The sequence below is a fragment of the Myotis myotis genome, unplaced genomic scaffold (genome assembly GCF_014108235.1).
Source record: "Myotis myotis isolate mMyoMyo1 unplaced genomic scaffold, mMyoMyo1.p scaffold_m19_p_1, whole genome shotgun sequence".
Classification (NCBI taxonomy): Eukaryota; Metazoa; Chordata; class Mammalia; order Chiroptera; family Vespertilionidae; genus Myotis; species Myotis myotis.
In genome coordinates, this window is record NW_023416313.1 from 48,851,154 (window position 1) to 48,867,996 (window position 16,843).

The 16,843-nt window shown below is 39.6% G+C and overlaps 1 protein-coding gene across 4 annotated transcripts in view; it reads right to left on the reverse strand.

Moving 5' to 3' along the window:
- The window catches only part of G3BP2 (G3BP stress granule assembly factor 2), a 35,930-nt gene that overhangs the window by 15,859 nt on the left and 3,228 nt on the right, over positions 1–16,843 (reverse strand). For all 4 annotated transcript variants that reach the window (XM_036336688.1, XM_036336673.1, XM_036336679.1 and 1 more), the window contains exons 2-5: positions 4,314–4,432; positions 2,017–2,098; positions 1,023–1,196; positions 416–506 (exon numbers count right to left, since the gene is read on the reverse strand). In XM_036336688.1, coding sequence (XP_036192581.1) covers positions 416–506; positions 1,023–1,196; positions 2,017–2,098; positions 4,314–4,408 — 442 coding nt within the window. In that variant the 5' untranslated portion in view covers positions 4,409–4,432. The remainder of the gene's footprint in view (positions 1–415; positions 507–1,022; positions 1,197–2,016; positions 2,099–4,313; positions 4,433–16,843) is intronic.

The following is a 16,843-nucleotide window of genomic DNA, read 5'->3' on the forward strand; positions in this document are numbered from 1 at the left end:
TGAGAGAGAATCATTGATCAGCTGCCTCCTGCACACCCTGTACTGGGGATTGAGCCCGCAACCTGGGCATATGCTTGGACCGGGAATTGAACCGTGACCTCCTGGTTCATAGGTCAATGCTCAACAATGAACCACACTAGCCAGGCCTAAAAGCAAGCTTTAGGCCAAGTACAGGATTCAACAAAATTCTGTAATTTGCACCAAACTCTTAGTTATCTATAAAGGATGAGATTGAGAATTTTTTTCACTCTCTTTGACTTTTTTATAATTTCATATAATGAACACCTATACTGTTTACAACAAATACCAAAAAGTGAAAGGGGTTTTGAACTCAGTTATACAAAAGCTTCTGTAAGTTTCATACTTTTCCTTAAAGAGTGATGAAAGAACCTTTCTACCTTGAAAGTAACCTCACCTTCATCAAGTTCTGGTTCAGAATCACCAAATACCTCATCCTCATAACGAAACATATCATTGTGAACGTAAAATTTATTTGGAACAGATCCCTGTAAAAAAAAATCCAAATATGCCATAAGTACCCATAAAGGTGGCACAACACAAAAAGAACAAATTACACGGCACATTCAATTTTAATACTATAGAAATAACGTAGACTAAATATAATTTCCCAAAGTTGAACATGCTATATGATGTTAATAAAGTAAACTAAAGAAGATCAATCAAAGAATATTGGAACTCAAGAAATGTCTACTCAATGTAAGAGAATCTGAACAATTAACAAATGAAACTTTCCCATTCCGTTTAATATATAACCTATTAAACATAACATAATTTTTTTATTAGTTCTGTAATTTTAATCATCTATTTACCCATTAGTATCTTTTACCTCTAGTCAAAGAGTGCAAACACACAGCACAAAAAGTTCAAGTAAATTATATCAACATGTTCACTACAAATTTCTCAAAAAAGTTACATGTATATGTATGCAAACTGGTAAGAAGAAACTCTTTGGACACATCAAGCAATAAGAGCCAAGCAAAATCATGTAAATGAAAACTTACCTCAGGAGCCAGAACAAAGGTTTGCATAAACTTCCTCTCTGGTTGTCCACTGTTAGACAGCAAACCCATGACCTGGACAACTACTCCATCACTCAAGGTTGCATGAGCATCCACATGACGAATTTTAGTATGACATTCACTGAAGTTCAGAGATAATACTTTGTGGTGTATATCCTTTATTAGGAGAAGGGGAAAAATACAAACTTTTGTGATACTGCATTACCTATACAATACTACAACAAAACTTCACTGATTTCTTCCTTACAATTTGTAGATTATTTACTTAATCCTTCTGCCTCACTTGAATCCATTTCATCATACTATGTGTTACTGCCAGACTGGTCTTCCTAAGTCACCATTTTCAACATGTCAACTCTTGACACAAGAAATCACAATGGCGCCTCTTATTATGCAGAAATATGGGCTTTATAAAGCTTCCTGCCATATTCTGTATTGGGCATTTAGTTACTCACACAAAATGTGTTGACTACTCCTTGACCGCATAGCTAATTTTACTTTACTGCATGCTTGCTAAGGCCATTTCTTCTACTTTCAATTTCCTCGTTTGGCAAGGCCAAATCCTGTAATTCAGAGTCTAGCTGAAATCCCACATCCTATTCTCTACAAAATCATTAAGGAGCATACATACTTCTGTACATCCCTATTTAAAGTAACATTCAGCCCAGATTTGTATAAACTTAATACATTGTCTCAACTGTTTTATGTATAAATTACATCAAGGATAGAAAATATCCCATCTTCTCCTTTGTATCCACCCCAATGTAATAATGTGCTTCATTCAAAATGGATGTTTTTAAGAACTCAAAGCACAATCCACAATTATTGTAACATAAATTCTAGTTACAACTAATGATCACATTCAAGAAATTAATGGCAATGGGGGGGGGGGGGAGAATGGGCACACGAAGGCTATTTTTCAAATCTTTATCAACACACAAGAAAAATATAAAATGTATATGAAATTGATAGTTACATTTTGGCCATAAACAGCCTCCTGGGGCTTTCCACTGGCATCTACTCCACCATGAACATAGGAAGAATTTCTGCCATAAAACCTGTAAAACCATTCATTGATAATGATTAATATTCAATTATCAAGAGAAGTCTAAGAGGCAATAGAGTTCTGGTATCAAAGAGACCTAATTTCCAGGTCCAGCTCTCTCATTCATTAGTTGTGTAATTTTAAGTATATTTAGGGTTTTTAAGTTCACTTTCCGTGGTTATAAATCAGAACAATGACTACCCCATAGGGTTTTTGTAAGGATTAAATGAATAATGACATAAAATTATTAGCGCATCTAGCACACTAATATACCATGCACCCAGATCATTAGCTATTCTCATCTAATTCCTGTTACATCTATTTTTAGTTAAGTGGAAAAATGAAATATTCATAAAAACATTCTACATACTGATGCTGCAGTAGTTGACCCATTTCTTTTCCTTTAGATAAAAAAACTCAGTTATCTAGATTTGTTTGGGAATCAAATGCTGTTTAACATTCTACTTTTTGAGTTCCAAATGATTACTAACCCTTGAAAGGTTTAGATTAAATCAGTTTAGATTTAAAATAACAAATAATTCAGAGACTACATAAAAAAATCTACATTATTTCAACACCCAATTTTTTATTAATATTTTTATATTGCTCTTAAGTACACGATGCTTCTCTGGCATTACCTAAAGCAATTAGAATTAATATCTTTAAAAATTAGGGTTATCAAACGTGCAAGGTTGATTTTTTCATAAAGAGAATTCAAGTTTAATCATAAAACATGTTTAAGACTTCCTCTATGCCAAGTAATGTTCTCAGTGCATTACATATACTGATTCATTTAACCCTAACAACAAACTCATAAAATAAGTGCTATTATCTAAATGAGCAAACTGAGATTCAGAAGAAGTTAAACTAACTTACCTAAGATCACACGCCTTTCAAGTGGGGCAGCTAAGACATAAACTCAGTCTGTCTCATTCCAGCGTCCATACTTTTAACTGCTACCCATATTTTAAAGTTTATACTATTTCCTCCCATTTTGTAAAACTGGCAAGCACATCAACTGCTATTATTTCACTGGAGGACAACTTGGCTCTAAATGTGCCTAAGAAAAACCTTTTTAACATTTTGACTTCTAGGAACTTATTCTAAAGGCGCACAAAAATGTATGTGTGAGGATATTCGTTACAGTATTAACCAGTACAAAATTACAAACTAAATTTTCATTACTAGGGAAACTGGTTACATAAGTATAAAACAGTAGTGCTGCTATTTGAAATGATGGTGGAAAGTCTGTTTTACATTTTACTTTTTCATCATTATAAAAAAAGTTCCTTGCTTTTTAAAAAAAAGCTAAAAACATTAATACCTACATTGTAAAAAGATTAAATTTCAATTCATGAATGACCCTATTAATTCTATTCTCCTTCCACAAACACTGTCAACAAGAAAGCCTTTATTTTTATAATTAGGTAGATGTATAAGTATTCATTTTAGGTTGGGGGGGGGGGTTGCTATATAAAAATGTCTCCTGTAACAACACAGAATAATATACATGTTTAACAGTGCAGGGCACATTGCAAAAACTAACTTTAGAATAACCAGCATCCTTATAAGTGAACCTATAAATAATATATATATTTATCCTTAGCTCACTTGACTAGAGTATTCTACAACAAATACTTGCAAAGCCTAATACTTACAAAAGTCTCACTTATCTTCCATCCGCTAAAATATATCAGAAAGAACATAAATCAATTTCATTTCAATCTCTGGAAAAAAATAAGCTTACAAATTCCAACTCTTACCAAAATAGGAAACAAGGCTCCTGTTGCTGTTTTACCAAGAAATACTATTTTGCAGATTAATCAAGAAATGTTCACAAGTATAATCACTTAATGGATTCATTTCCTAATGTTGCTATAGAAAACTTTAAGGAGATGACTTAAGCCCATGATTTCAAATTGAAGACTGGAACTCATTAGTTGTTAAGCCAAAGATGGTTGTTTTTTTAAATGAAACATAGAGTACCAGAGTATGTAATTTTGTGCACATGCATAAGCATGTGATGTGTTATATTGTGTGAAATGGTTTTCTTACTGTGGATTTCATTTTTTTAAAAAATGGTTTTAGTCACCAGATGGTTAAAATATTAGATAAGGTTTACAAAAGATACTGTCAAGACAGGAGGTGACAGGAAGACAATATGTCAAGTCATATTCAAGAAAATAAAACTAAATAAAAAATACTAAAATATACCATTTAAAATTTACCTGTGTAAATATTCTGGAGCTTTATTCAGCAAAGTATAATACTGCCTCACAAATTCCCGCCCTACAAGCAGCGGACTGGGCTTCTCCATAACCATTTCTTTGCTGCACAATGTCAAAATCTAAGGGAGCAAACACAAGAAAATTAAGTATTGGAAAGTCATCTTTGTAAACTTCCATGAAATAAATTTTCTGAGCCATACAAGTGGTAATTAAGAAAATTAATACCACTTATTAAAAAGTAGTTTAAAATGGCAAAAGAATTCTGAAAAACCACTGGTAACCTCCAACATCTGCATCTCCTGCCCTTATCCCTTAAAAGGGAGAAGTAGCACAGTTATTTCCAAAACTGTAAAATCAAGTAACCAAGAACAAGACAGTCCAGTGCTGCCTCAGATTATAAGAAAAAGTAGTAAGAACAAGTAACCAAGATTTTCCATTCATATAGCACCTTTTTTCCTTTGGGGACCATTATCTCCTATGTTCATGAATTCATTTTTAAAAACTAGTTAGAGGGTACAGGGCAGGACTGGGAGATTACACTTATGGAAAAAGGACTAACTTGTCTCTTCTTCATATTTTCACAATAATGATTACCACTAAAAATCAACAATAATCTTGGTACTCAAAAGAAAAATTTTTTAATTAATTGGTGTAAGTTCTTCCCATCTTTCTTTCCATTAAGTATCTAACTAAGCCATGTACTGTACTGTTTACAGTAAATTAAATACACTGGGGAACAAGACAAGACTCTAGCCCTCAAGGAGTGTATAGTCTGTCAAGGAATATTAAACAAGCAAACAAAGAACAGAATGTGTTAGGTGCTATGCTAAAAATTACTTTTAAGCTGAAATCTCAAAGATAAGGTCAAGAAACACAAATACAGCCCTAGCCGGTTTGGCTCAGTGGATAGAGCATCGGCCTGTAGACCAAAGGGTCCTGGGTTCCATTCTGGTCAAGGGCACATACCCTGGTTCAGGCTCCTCACCGGCCCAGAGCCCCAGCCAGCGCCTGGGCCTGTGCACGAGGCAACCAATCTATGTGCTCTCTGTCTTTCCCTCATTCTTCTACTCTCCCTAAAATAAAAAATCAATGGAAAAATATCCTCGGATGAAGATTAACAAACAAAATACAAACAAAAAAAAAGTAAGAAAGAAAATCAGAAACATAACCTTTCATCATTTAAAGTAAATGTTTAATGTTTACATCGCAGAACAGTCAAAATTATAACAAGCCAGCCTGCATGGCTCAGCGGTCAAGTGTCGACCTGTGAACCGGGAGGTCATAGTTCAATTACCAGTCAAGGCACATGCCTGGGTTGTGGGCTTGATCGCCAATGCGATTGGTGTGGGGCATGCAGGAGGCAGCCAATGGATGATATTCCTGTCTCATTGATATTTCTCTCTCCCTCTCCCTTCCTCTCTTTCTAAAAATCAATAAAAAATATTTAAAAAAAACAGTTTTGTTCAAATGGTTAAAGACGAAATAATATTAAGGATTGTTTCTGGGTTGGGGAACTTCATTGTTCCCTTTCTCCTCTGTATTTCCAAATTTTCTACAGTGGCACTTCCTCATTTATCCCAAATATCTCATCACATTTATAAGGTACATATTCACTTATCATTTTTCTCACATACAACCAAAGTAAAAAAAAGGTACATATAGATAGACTACACCTATCAATATCAAAGGAAGGGTCAAAATACACTAAAAAGTTATTGTAACAAGGTTCAAGAGGAACTTCAAATTACCTACCACCTAGAAAGTCACTGAAATATCATGATCATGTTATCATCCATTTAGATCAGAGCTACGCAAAGGGAATAGGAAATGGAGGTAACTTTTATTTGATTACTAGAGGCCCGGTGCACAAAAATTTGTGCACTCAGGGGTAGGGGGTCCCTCAGCACGGCCTGTGCCCTCTCACAGTCTGGGACCCTCGGGGGTGACCACTTGCTGGCCTAGGCCTGTTCCCCGGGGGATTGGACCTAAGATGGCAATCAGAAATCCATCTGGCAGCCCGGCAGCCCTCGGGGGATGTCCATTTGCCAGCGGGGAGCAGACCTAAGCTGCAGTCAGACATCCTTAGCGCTGCTGAGGCAGGAGAGGCTCCCACCACCACTGCTGTACTGGCAGCCATCAGCCTGGCTTGTGGCTGAGCAGAGCTCCCCTTGTGAGAGCGCACTGACCACCAGAGGGCAGCTCCAGCATTGAGAGTCTGCCCCCTTGTGGTCAGTGTGTGTCACAGTGACCAGTCATTCCCAGTCTTTCTGCTGTTAAGGTCAGTTTGCATATTACCCTTTTACTATATAGGATAGAGGCCTGGTGCACGGGTGGGGGCCGGCCGGTTTGCCCTGAAGGGTGTCCCGGATCAGGGTGGGGGTCCCGCTTGGGTGCCTGGCCAGCCTGGACGAGGGGATGATGGCTGTTTGCAGCTGGTCACACTCCCTTCAGGGTGGGGGTCCCCACTGGGGTGGCCTGGCCAGTCTGGGTGAGGGGCTGAGGGCCATTTTCAGGCTGGCGGGCGACTGAAGCTCCCAGCCTCTTTTTTTCCCCTTTTTTTAAATTCTGGGATTTATTTACCTTCTATAGCTGTCACTGGAGCTGAGAGCCGGCTCCAGCTCTGAGGCCGTGGCTGGCTGAAAGCAAGTATCTGGGTTTGTTTAGCTTCTATAATTGACACTCTGTTGCCATCACTGGTGCTCTAAGCTCTGAGGCCGTGGTGGCTGAAAGCAGGTATCTGGGGTTTGTTTAACTTCTATAATTGAAACATTGTTGCTTCCGGAGCTCAGAGCTGGGCCGCGGCAGGTGGGGAACCTTGGCTTCCTCCATCACTGGAGCAAGCAAGCTTCCTGCTCGCTTCAGTTGTGTGGCTGCTGGCCGCCATCTTTGTTGGCAGTTAATTTGCATATCCTGCTGATTAGCCAACGGGAAGCGTAGCAGAGGTATGGTCAATTACTATGTTTGTCTATTATTAGATAGGATTATTCAATAAACTAGAGGCCTGTCCTCTCACAAACTGGGATGCTGAATGCAGCAGTGACCATACCAACTGGGGGCAGCTCCTGTGTCGAGTATCTGCCCCTGGTGGTCAGTGCGCATCATAGCTACCAGTCATTCCGCCATCTGGTCGATTTGCATATTAGGGTTTCATTATATAGGATTATTCAAAGGAGCTAATTTTAAATGGTAAATGAGAAAAGGCAATGCTAATCTGGTAAAAGCCTAACAAATGGCTATATAATATGTGGCTATGCAGAGCCTCTTTCTTAAGGTGCAGGAGGCTCCTCCACAGGGATGATAAAATGAAATAAAGTTGTCATTCAGAGGATGGGTTTTAAGTTAATTATACTAACAAATATAACTTAAAGGTCAGTTACTTTTTTACCATAAGTCTGATTTAAAGTGAATCAGAATTTAGAGGGTTAAAATATAATTGACTGACGGAAATCAAGCAGAAAATAAAGGTATTGGGGATGGCACAACCTTACTGATTAATCTATTTTTTAATGATAGACTAATTTATGTGTTCTACACAAGCAACTGCCATCTCTTCCATCTTCCCCCCTGCTTCCCCCAGAGTAGGAAAATTAACAGTTCAATAAATAAGGAATGCATCAAAGAAGCATTAGAGATAAATTATAGATGAACCACCAAACAAGGTAGTTTGGGACGTGGAAAAAGCTGACTAATATAAAATTTGTGTTTATTATTCATGCAAGGCAGTGCATATAAGAAAGCCAAGAGAAAGAAAGAACCAAATTACCTATTCAGAATAAAAAGTCATGGTTTTTTTTTTAATCTCAATTTCCTAATTTACAAATTGAGACATGATCTCTGGTCAAGCCTACAAGATTATGCAGGTCAATAAAGATAACCAAGACAGTACAAAAAAGATCTTCAGAAGTTTGTTAGCCTCTAGCACCCAAATACCAACATTATATCCAGCTTCCTTCATTATCTATTAAGCCTTAGCTATGTCCAAGACCATTCTACTGACCAACTCTGTCCCATCACACTTAAAATCCATGTGTACATTCATCAATAGCCTTTTATTCATTCCTATTTCTTAAAATGTCTCCTTCTCCATTTGCCTAGACTAATTCCTGAAGCACATACCCAGGGAAAATGCTCTCTATATCAACTGTTATCATTTTTTCTAAATCTCTTAATACTCATAAGCCATTGAGAAAAGCAGAGGGAAAAAGTAAAACATACACACAAATAAGATAGAAAAGAAAATCATATTGGACTTTCTATTGGTATCTACAATATGCTCAGATTTCCTCAATTTCAAAACTAATATTTAAAAAACCTGTTATCAACCAAAGTTATTAGCCTCTATTCTTCCCATGACTAAAACTTCAGCTTTTAGTTAAGCACTTAGGTTTTTGTTTACTTTTTAAAGTCAGTGAATTAGTAGCATATAATGGAACTGTCCCCAAAGCAAACAACCTAAGGCTAGTATGAATATAAAGTAAAAAATGAGCTGACATTTCTGTTCTACTCTGTACAAGTTCAATACTGGTTGAACAGTAAATAGAAATTACAGAAAGTTAGATTTAGGTTCAAGCCTATCATATATATCTAAAAAGAGGTAATATGCAAATTGTCCAGGACACCATAACGTCACGACCGCTCAGGAGGAGGCTGCATGCGCAGGTGGGTGGAAGGGACTGCGTGCAAGGTAAGACAAGCCATGATGCCGCAGCGGCCCAGGCCAAGCGGAGACAGGGGGGCCTGCCAGCCACCGTGTGCCAGCAGTCCCGCCTCTGCGCGTGAGCTGCATAGGAAACACCTTTTCTGATTGCTCATTGGTTAAGCTCCCAGTACACCACTCATAGTGTTCTTGGTAACTTGGGTAATAAGAATTCAAGAAGGTGATCTAGGGTTTTTCCACCTCACTCCTGGAGGAAAAAACAACCAGTCGACCAGTCGCTATGATGCATACTGAACACCAGGTGCAGACAACACAGGAGCTGTTCCCTGGTGGTCAGTGCGCTCCCACAGTGGGAGTGCCGCTCAGAGGGGGGTCCACAGCTGCTCGGCTGACTGAGATGAGCAGCGCCCCCACAGTGGGCTGATCCCCACAGGCCCGAATCCGGTGCACCGGGCCTCTAGTCCTATATAATAAAAGCCTAATATTCTAAATGTCTGACCATTCAACCAGTCACTATGACACACACTGACCACCAGGGGGCAGATGCTCCAACCAATAGGTTAGCTTGCTGCTGGGTCTGGCGGATCCAGACTGGGTGAGACGGGCCAAACATGCCCTGGAACCCTCCCGTGATCCCTCCCTGGCCAACTGGCCCCGATCGGCGCCAATTGGGACTGGGCGAGATGGGCTGGACATGCCCTGGATGAATTCATGCACCAGGACTCTAGTATAAATATAATGAAAGAATAACCTGAAAGAGTATTTCATGAATAGCCAGTCACTGCAGGTATTTATTGCAGAGACTAACTGAATAATTCAGCAGAAATATTGTCAAACTAGTCATGTGTCTAACAAAGATTAGGTAACTCCAATGCCAGCATTCTAGAAGTCTATTTACAAGAACACCTTTGACTCCTATTTCAATACTCATTCCATACCTTTCTAATGATTGAAACCTTATGCATTCACATTTGGGTCCAGCTAAAATATTGTTCCCTGAAAAGCTTATCTGACTGCCCCAATAGGATATAATTATCTTACCTCTGAATTCTCAACTTTGGGTCTTTATCATGACACTTCATTAGTCATATCCTGCCCTAAATTACTAAATGTGTATCTGTCTTAGTCTTCCTCTTCTCTACTCCCCTCTCATGTATTATATTCTGAGCTTTCCCTTGAATGGCATTCCTCGAAAGTCACAATTGTACTAAAAAATCCAATGACCTCTCCTCACTCCTCTATATGTCTGCATTATCACTGTTGACCACCTCCTTCTAATGCTTCTAGATTTCTACGATGAGGCCAATAACCTACAACTCAACACCTATAATAATGACTAACATAAAAATCTAAAAGTACTAACTGTTTACAAGATAGGGAGAGTTGGTAGGAATGAAAAAATGTTAATCCCTTCAGAAAACAGTAAGGCAGCTTCTTATAAAATTAAAAACATACACATCTCCCATATTATTCAGCAATCCCACTCCTACGTACTTATCCAAGAAAAATGAGGCGTAGGTCAAAAAACATGTATGCTGTTTATGACAGCTTTATTAATAAACATTCAAAAGCTGGAAACAACAAAATGACCATTAGCCAGGAGAATAAGTAAATTGTGGTGTAAGTCCATGCAACTGAATACTGCTCAGCAATAAAAAGAACTGACTTATGCAACAACATGGATGAGTTTCAAAAACATTATTCCAAGCTAAAGAAGTTAATCCTATATAATTCTATTGATAGGACATTCTGTAAAATGTAAAAATTATAGGATTACATCAGTTCAGGGGCTGGAGGCAAAAGGGAAACAACTATAAAAGAACATGAGGGAACTTCAGGTGATGGAAATAGCTTGTACCTTGATTGAAGTGGTGGTCTCATGACTGTGTATGTCTGTCCAAAGTCATACAACTGCACATGAAAAGAGTGGTTTTTACTCTTTGTAAATTATTCCTCAATTAAAATTTAGCAATGCAATTATGCTTCATTATGTCAATCATTTCACAACCATTTATGGAGAATCTACCACCACCAAGCATTTATAAGAGAAACATGGTACCCTGAAATCAATACTATTCAACAGTTCAAAAAAGGCAATTTATTCTAAGTTACCATCTTTCACCTACTAGGATTAACAAAAATTAATATCCAGTACTGTTAAGAATATGGGAAAAAGGCTCTTTCACAAACAGTATTGGAGGGAATATGAACTGTTAAAACCTTTTGGAGATTTAATTTCACAGTTTTAATAAAGTAATAAAAATGAACACATACACAGTAATCACACTTCAAGAAGTAAATGCACAAAGATGGTATATTCAAGGTTTTTCATTGCCACAAAAGAAAAAAAAATCAGTCTAAATGTCCATCAACAGGGAAATGATTTACTAAATTATGGCATAGCTATAAAATACAAAATTATACACTCAATAAAAATAGGGAAAAACAGGAAAGTTATACCTACACCACATTGTCCGAGTATTTAAAAGAACATATATTGACTTTGTAGTTTTAAAAATAGTATTTTTAAATTTTTCATTTAGGTTTTGATAATCATCAAACAGATATGAGTTACTGGTTAGGAAACATGGCTCTAGAACAGTGGTTCTCAACCTTCTAGCCCTTTAAATACAGTTCCTAATGTTGTGACCCAACCATAAAATTACTTTCGCTGCTACTTCATAACTGTAATGTTGCTACTGTTACAAATCGTCATGTAAATATCTGATATGCAGGATGGGCTTAGGCGACCCCTGTGAAAGGGTCATTCTACCGCCAAAGGAGTCGCGACCCACAGGTTGAGAACCGCTGCTCTAGAATAAAGGTTGAAAGTGTGAAAATTCATTTAGTACTACTAGTTAACCAAAAAAGTACTGACAGTATGCTTACATTAGTGACCATTAATGGTTAAAGTCTGAGTGTGCTTAAATATTACCAACTAACTGAAGATAAAATTGAGAAGGCTGAAATGGGAGAAACAGACCATAAAGATACCATGCTAGAATTAAAAATAAGCAGCTCCATAGAGAAAGAGTATAATGAAAAACCTACTGCCTAAGACTGTAAGGTACACTCTCCAAGTTTAATGTTTCCAAGAGGTAATTTTAAAAACACTTGTGTTTACCTGAGATAGTACTATTTTTTCAGATAACCTGATACCAATGGTCTTAGAAACAAAAATAAATCAAACCCCAACTGTGAAACATCAATTCATGTGCAGTCATTATGTCCACTTTCACCACTATTATTCAACTCTAGAGGCCCAGTGCTTTGTGCACTCGGGTGGGTCCCTCAGCCCGGCCTGTGCCCTCTTGCAGTCTGGGGCCCCTCCCCCTGGCTGCTGGCACCAGTTTTCCTCCGGCGCCTGAAACCCAGGCCTCGCTCTTCGCCAGAAGGGGCCCGGGCCCCGGGGGCATGGAGGAGGCTGGCACGGCAGGTGAGGGGCTTAGCTCCTCGTTCACTGCGCGTGGGCCCCAGGGGCGTGGCAGAGTGTCCGCATCAGGGGGGCTCTCCAACCCCACCAGCCACCCTGGTCTCTGACCAGCATTTGGTCTGAGAGGGTTCCTGCCACCGGCACCACTTGTGTGCTCCACCAGGGGGCAGTGTGCTCCCCATGACCCTGAACTCTTAGAGCAGGGATTCCTGTTTTACCCAACCCTGACCCCAGGAGAGCCAGGACACCAAATCACAGAATTAACTTCTCACCCAGATTCACTCGCCGTGCGTGGGCCCCAGGGGCGTGGCCGAGACCGGAGCGGCGGGCTTCCCTCTTTGCTCGCTGCTCCTGCCTGGGGCCAGCCGGCTTCACTCCGTCGCTTGGCGCCTACATATGCAAACTAACCGCCATCTTTGTTGGAGGTTAACCGCCATCTTTCTTGGCAGTTAATTTGCATATCGCCCTGATTAGCCCATGGGAAGCGTAGCGAAGGTACGGTCAATTACCCTTCTTGTCTTTTATTAGATAGGATAGTACTGGAAGTCCTAACCACAGAAATCAGATAAGAAAAAATAAAAGGCATCCAAATTGGAAAGGAGAAAGTAAAACTGATTATTCACAGATGACTTGATATTGTACATAGAAAACCCTAAAGACTCCACAAAAAAACTGCTAGACTTAATAAATGAATTCAGAAAAGTAACAGGATACAAAATTAACATCCGGATATCAATGGTATATTTAAACACCAATAATGAACTCTAAGAAAAAGAAACTAAAAACAAAAAAAACAAGCCCATTTATCATTGCAACAAAAAAAATAAGATACTTAGGAATAAACCAACAAAGTAAAAAAATTATACTCAGAAAACTATAGGACACTGAAAAAATAGAGGAAGATACAAACAAGTGTAAGCATATACCGAGTTCATCACATCATTAAAATGTCCATACTACTCAAAGCAATCTACAGATTCAATGCAATCCCAATTAAAATACCAACATATTTCACAGATCTAGAACAAATATTCTAAAAACTTATATGGAATCAAAAAAGACCCCAAACAGCTGCAGCAATCTTGAGCAAGAATAAATTTGGAGGAGATCACAATACTGGATATCAAACTATACTGCAATGCCATTGTAATTAAAACAGCTTGGTACTGGCACAAGAACAGGCAGACAGACAAATGTAACAGGACAGAAACCCCAAAAACCACCCACACCATTATGACCAATTAATATTTGACAACGGTGGCAAGAGCAAACAATGGAATATAAATAGTCTCTTCAATAAATGGTACTGGGAGAATTGGACAGGTCCATACAAAAAAAAAAAAAAAAAACGAAACTAAACCATCAACTTACACCACACACAAGAATAAACTCAAAATAGATAATTGATAAAAGCTTTAGGTGTAAGTCACAAAACCATAAATATCCTAGAATAAAACATAGGCAGTACAATTTCAGACATCTAATGTAGCAGCATTTTAACCAATACATCTCCTAGGGCAAGAGAAACAAAGGAAAAAATACACATAAGGTACTGCATCAAATTAAAAAGCTTCTGCACAGCAAAAGAAACCATCACCAAAATGAAAAGGGAACCTACCGTATGGGAGAATATATCTGCCAATGATACACCTGATAAAGGATTAATTTCCAAAATATATAAAGAACTCATACAACTCAACACCAGGAAGACAATCCAATTAAAGAAATTGGCAAGGGACCTAAATAGACACTTCCCCAGAGGACATACAGATGGCCAATAGACATATGAAAAAATGCTCAAAGTCACTAATCACCATAGAGATGCAATTTAAAACTACAATGAATTATCACTGCCAGAATGTCTACCATCAATACATCAATAAAGAACAAGCATTAGTGAGAATGCAGAGAAAAGGGAACCCTAGTACACTGCTGGTGGGAATGTAGCCACTGTGAAAACCGTATGGAGTTTCCTCAAAAAATTAAAAATGGACCTGCCTTCTGACCCAGCAATCCCATTTCTGGGAATATCTACACTAATAAAAGAGAAAAATGGTAATTGGCGTACGGCGCTACCCTTTTCATTGGCTAATCAGGGCTATATGCAAATTAACTGACAAATAAGATGGCAGTTAACTGCCAACAAAGATGGCGGCTAATTTGCATATGTAGGCACAATGCAGGGAGGCAAAAGGGAAAGCAGGAAGAAGCCCCCTGCCAATGACAGTGATCGGAAACCCAGGGGAGAGCTAAGAGCTGGGGGGCAGGGCAAAGGCGGCCCTGAGGCTGCCTTTGCCCTGCCCCTCAGCCATGATCGGAGAATCAGGCGCCTTTGCCGCCCTGGCCAGTGATAGCAGGAAGTAGGGGTGGAGCCAGCGATGGGAGCTGGGCACAGTCGAAGCTGGCAGTCCCAGGAGCTAGGGGTCCCTTGCCTGGGCCTAAAGCGGAGCCCACGATCGCGGGCCCACTGCAGCTGCGGGTCCCCGCTACACGGGCCGGACGCCTCAGCCAGAGGTGTTAGGCCTGGGCAGGGGCGGAGCCTGCAACCCCAGGGAGCTGGGGGTCCCCTGCCCAGGCCTGACACCTCTGCCAGAGGCCTCAGGCCTGGTCAAGGGGCCGATCCGGTGATTGTTGATCGGAGGGTGATGAGGGTCAACTCCTCTGGCCGAGGCATCAGGCCTGGGTGGGGGGTGGAGCCGGGGATTGGGGGGATATGATGGTCCCCTTGCCCAGGCCTGAAGCCTGGGTCAGAGGCGTCAGGCTTGGGCGGGGGGTGGAGCAAGCGATCAGAGGGAGATGGAGGTCCCCTGCCCAGGCATGATTCCTGGGCCAGAGGCCTCAGGCCTGGGCGGGGGTCAGAGCCAGTGATCGGGGGGAGATGGGGGTTCCCTGTCCAAGCCTGACACCTCTGGTGGAGGCGTCAGGCCTGGGCAAGGGGCCGATCCTGCGACTGGAGGGTGATGGGGGTCAATGCCTGAGGGCTCCCAGTATGTGAGAGGGAGCAGGCTGGGCTGAGGGACACTCCCCCCCCCCCCAGTACACGAATTTCGTGCACCGGGCCCCTAGTACCCTAATAATCCCGACATACCAATCAGAAAGAACGTCTACACCCCTATGATTAAAGCAGTGTTATGTACAATAGCTAAGATCTGGAAACAGCCTAAGTGCCCATCAGTAGATGGGTGCATAAAAAAGCGGTGGTACATTTACACAATAGAACACTACATGGCTGTAAAAAAGGATTTCTTACCGTTTGTGACAGCATGAATGTACCTGGAGATTATTATGCTAAGCGAAATAAGCCTGTCAGAGAAAGACAAATACTGTATGACCTCACTTATTTGTGGAATCTAATTAACTAAACAGGTCCAGAGGTATGGATGCAGGGAACAACAGACTAACAGACTAACAGACCTCAGAGGGAAGAGGGTGGGAAGGAAGGGAGGAGATTAACCAAAGAACATATATGCAAATATGCATAGCCCATAGGCACAGACACTAGTGTGGTAAAGGCCTGAGGAGGGGTGGGGCTGGGTGGAGGAGGGCAAAGTGTGTGTGGGGGGAATGGGAAATATCTATAATACTGTCAACAATTTCAAAAAAATTAAACTAAAAAAATAATATTCTCAAAGACTACAAAACCATAGGGGGAAAAAAAAAACAACAACAAAAAACAGAGTGTAAAATTTTAAATGACGGTCTGATTTCAATAATGTTACGGCAAGGTATGCACTTCGGCAAGACAGTGAAGTTAATTTTTCGATCTACTATAGAAAATAATTATCAGAGCAGATTTCAATAAAAAATACAAAGTAACTTTGTATCCCACCAATTATCTTTAATCTCAGGGATCTCAAATGACATCTCCATTTTTATTAAAGAAACTACTATCCATAAAATAGCTAGATCTACATATAATCATAAAACCTAATTATAATTTGTTAACTTCAAACACCTGGCTGCAACAACCACTATATATAAGCATCAAAATGCATAATCAAAAATTTACTCTCTGAGGAGCCTGGAGTGTCCTGACCACCTATTAAGAATAAGAAATGCAGCATCTTTGCTCAAATAGTTCTAAGAGGGGGAAAATAATTCACTCATTACAAATTACTGACATAAAAATTCATGTCACACTTTGGTGGCTATTTCAATGCTTGGAGAAAATGGTTAAAATGAAAACTGCTAAGAAGTTGAGACACATGTCTTATTTTAAAAAATGAAACAAAATAAAAAAGACCCCCAAGAAGCCAAAAGAAAATGACATTTAGGAAAATAATCTACAAAATTTTTTTCAGCACTGTAAAGTTAAATGTATTATATCCTGCTTCTTATAAAAAGACTAAGATTTCTACAAATAGGATGCAGTTCTTTTTACCAGAAAAAAAAACCTGTATTACCAAAGGCCATGTCTATGCTAGGACACAGTTTATCTCT